Here is a 2,804-nt window from a genome sequence, read left to right on the forward strand (position 1 = left end):
TCAAAATGTTCAGTCTCCAGTTAGCCTTGCGAGCAAAGGCGTAGGATTGCCAATCCGGAGATGACGAGTCTCGACACCCTAGGTATAGTGTATCCATCGAGACACAAGATATATATCCGTGCAATGGCAGGCATATAAAAGCTTTTAATTTATAACTGAGGAAGTGCTAATAGAATATACTAAGTTGAAAAGCAGACCAACTTCCAGTTGGAATATGGAGCCATAGAAAAAGAAGAAGACTTCTAAATTTTTCAAGAAAAAATCTTCCAAACAAATCAAAATATCAGATTTTTGTTTCAGTGTATTGCAGATTTTCAGGCTTGCGGTAGAACTTTGACAGCTGCGGAAGAACTTTACGGAATCCGCAAATGGAAAATTTTGAAAAGATCCGCAATACAAAAAAGCAATCAAATTGATAAAAATTTTCCATGAACTTCAAACGCTTTTAAAGAAGGGGTAATCTATGGAAAAATGCTCAATTGCATTGCTTTTTTAAACTCTTTGATCGTTATTGATCGTTGAAAGGTTTTAATTTTGTGTGAATGAAAATTCGGATTATAATGAAAATACATACATACTTCAATCCTTCAATTTTAAATATTTTTAATTAGCTAATTAATTAACAATAAATATGTATCTCATTCGTCTAATTTGAGTGAAAATCCCAAAGAATCTGCCCAGGACATTTTCTTCATCGTTACTCTTCCTGTAGCATCTATAGTCAGTTTATTATCTGAACCTTTCTTACCAAAACTTACCTGACCCGTTTCGTTCGAATGGGCGGTTAGGTCTTTTGGAAATTCAGGATCAACCTCAAGATGTTCACATTTTATGTGCACATCAGTACTCTGAAGCACCGTATCGCTGATAGCCAGATCCACGATCGTAGCTGACCGGGCTGTCACAAAACACTCACCAACGGTTTCCGATAGCTGCAGCGTTATCTCTCGACTTGCAACGTTTGCATTTAGTGTTCCATAAAAACCATCTGTAATAATTAACAATGATGAATAAAAGCAATAATGCTTCTAATCGCATAAGAGTCCTATGTCAGCTATCTACAACTTGCTGTTAATTTTTTCAAACTTTCAAACTTATTTACATAGAGAAAAACTGAAAAAAAAATTTATCAAATCTACCATCTATCTGGGAATTTTACAAAATATTCTTTGTCTGTTCCTATGTATCATATGCCTCATAAGTAGGTTTTTTTTTTGTGTAGAAGTGGCTTAATGTGGATGTTAAGCGAATAAATATGATTATGGGACAACACAAGTGGGTTCTGATTTTTAAATTTCAAGAGCTAAGCCTATTATTTTATCAGTTTCTCTTGAGTAGAAGGCAATGACCTCCCCTGTGCCCAATGTACTAGCCACATAAGATACATATCCATGCAATTGGCGGGCATAGAAAAGCTTTCAAATAATACCTAACTGAGAAATGTGGAATCCTTAATATGGCCTAATTTTATAGCCTATCCAGATAACGAAGTTTTTCATGTGATGTCGGGCTTTATTACAGTTTATTATCATAAATGGCGTAATCTGATTATGCAATTTGGCTTGTTTCTGAAAGAAAATGAAAATCGTTCAATATTGACATTGTGCTAATCACGGCAAAAAGGGATTGTAAGTTATTTTTCCAAGGGCGTCAAAACATGTTTAAAAATGGAGGCGCTATCGGTTTTAATTAAATAATTGAAAAAATACTCATCTAATAGAATATAATAGATGAAATATATAGAATCTTATATTCGAATTGTAAATTATGAATGGAAGTCTACCGTGCCATCCCAAGTAACCAAAAGTTACTTTAAAAGTACGAAAAAACTTTTGGTTACTTAGGATGCTAACATATACTTATAGGTAGGTACTTACTCATTATAAAGTTTCCTGGCCCACTTGATACCACCTGGCAGTTCTTGTGGACGCTTTTTAAAAGCAAATTGCCTTGGCCAGTTCTGAAACTGCAATTGTTGGAATAACTAGAGTTGACAGTGATGTCCCCCGCATTCGTTTCGACTTCCACTTCACCACCTTGGAGTTTATCCAGCACCACGTTACCCTTTCCGGTAGTTACCACTTTGACGATTTGAGCCAACGTTATTCCCGCACAGGAAATATTTCCATCCGAACTCCTGAGATCGATCAATGTGCTGCGCAAGTTTTTGGCATCCACATTGCCACCAGACTCCACCCGGATTTCGTCACTGTATAAATCGGAAACTGCCGTGCTGCCATTGTTCACTACCTCAAGATCCGCTTTTATAGGAACTTCCAAGATACAGCTTGCCGGAGTGACTGAAGGGTTGCTGTCGGTGATGGACACTTCGTTGCCATTCACTTCCACGTTCAGATGGTGGTCCTGGGCGCTGCTGAGCGATGCCTTGAGAAGGTTTGAATCGGGACAGTCAAGCAAGTCATAGGGCACTATCTTGAGGGCGCAGTTACAACGAATTTTGATTTTTGAGTATGGATCCACGATTTTTAACACTTCCTTTGCCTGCTGAAGGGTTACGTAGTTCAGGTGCGTGGTACGTTTATTAGTTCTGAGGTGTTTGAATAACATAAATACTGGTTTAGAAGCGAACATTTTTACTGCTTCTGTAGACAAATTTATAGTAAAATTTTTATTTTAGTTGTGTATTATCGGTATTATCTATTAAATAGAATATTCTTGTATACCTACTGCAAACACATTTTACTTTTTGTTTTTGTTTATTTTTTATGTAAACGACCAATGAGATAGAAGGTGATAGAAGGTGAGGAAGAAGACCAAATGCAAGTGTATTAGTGGATGATAGA

At 36.6% G+C, this 2,804-nt stretch overlaps 1 protein-coding gene across 3 annotated transcripts; it reads right to left on the reverse strand.

Moving 5' to 3' along the window:
• Positions 1-586: 586 nt before the first annotated feature.
• On the reverse strand, positions 587-2,766 carry LOC134204208 (uncharacterized). 3 transcript variants are annotated; one of them, XM_062679036.1, is made up of 3 exons: positions 2,689-2,766; positions 1,878-2,603; positions 587-988 (listed from the first exon to the last, which is right to left on the reverse strand). In XM_062679036.1, exons 2-3 carry the CDS (start codon positions 2,590-2,592, stop codon positions 639-641), a joined length of 1,065 nt encoding a protein of 354 aa, XP_062535020.1. In that variant the 5' UTR covers positions 2,593-2,603; positions 2,689-2,766; the 3' UTR covers positions 587-638. The 3 variants fall into 3 exon arrangements, with proteins under 3 accessions (XP_062535020.1, XP_062535022.1, XP_062535021.1); XM_062679038.1 differs by having other exon boundaries at positions 2,685-2,726; XM_062679037.1 differs by having other exon boundaries at positions 1,878-2,727.
• Between the last annotated feature and the right edge of the window lie 38 nt (positions 2,767-2,804).

This window comes from Armigeres subalbatus, unplaced genomic scaffold, assembly GCF_024139115.2.
Source record: "Armigeres subalbatus isolate Guangzhou_Male unplaced genomic scaffold, GZ_Asu_2 Contig452, whole genome shotgun sequence".
In the NCBI taxonomy this organism is placed as follows: Eukaryota; Metazoa; Arthropoda; class Insecta; order Diptera; family Culicidae; genus Armigeres; species Armigeres subalbatus.

Coding starts and splice junctions, on each gene's coding strand:
- LOC134204208 (XM_062679036.1), bottom strand. CDS start 2,592: ATGTTCGCTTCTAAACCAGTATTTATGTTATTCAAACACCTCAGAACT. Junction 989..1,877: donor GCCAGGAAACTTTATAATGA/GTAAGTACCTAC, acceptor TAATTATTACAG/ATGGTTTTTATGGAACACTA.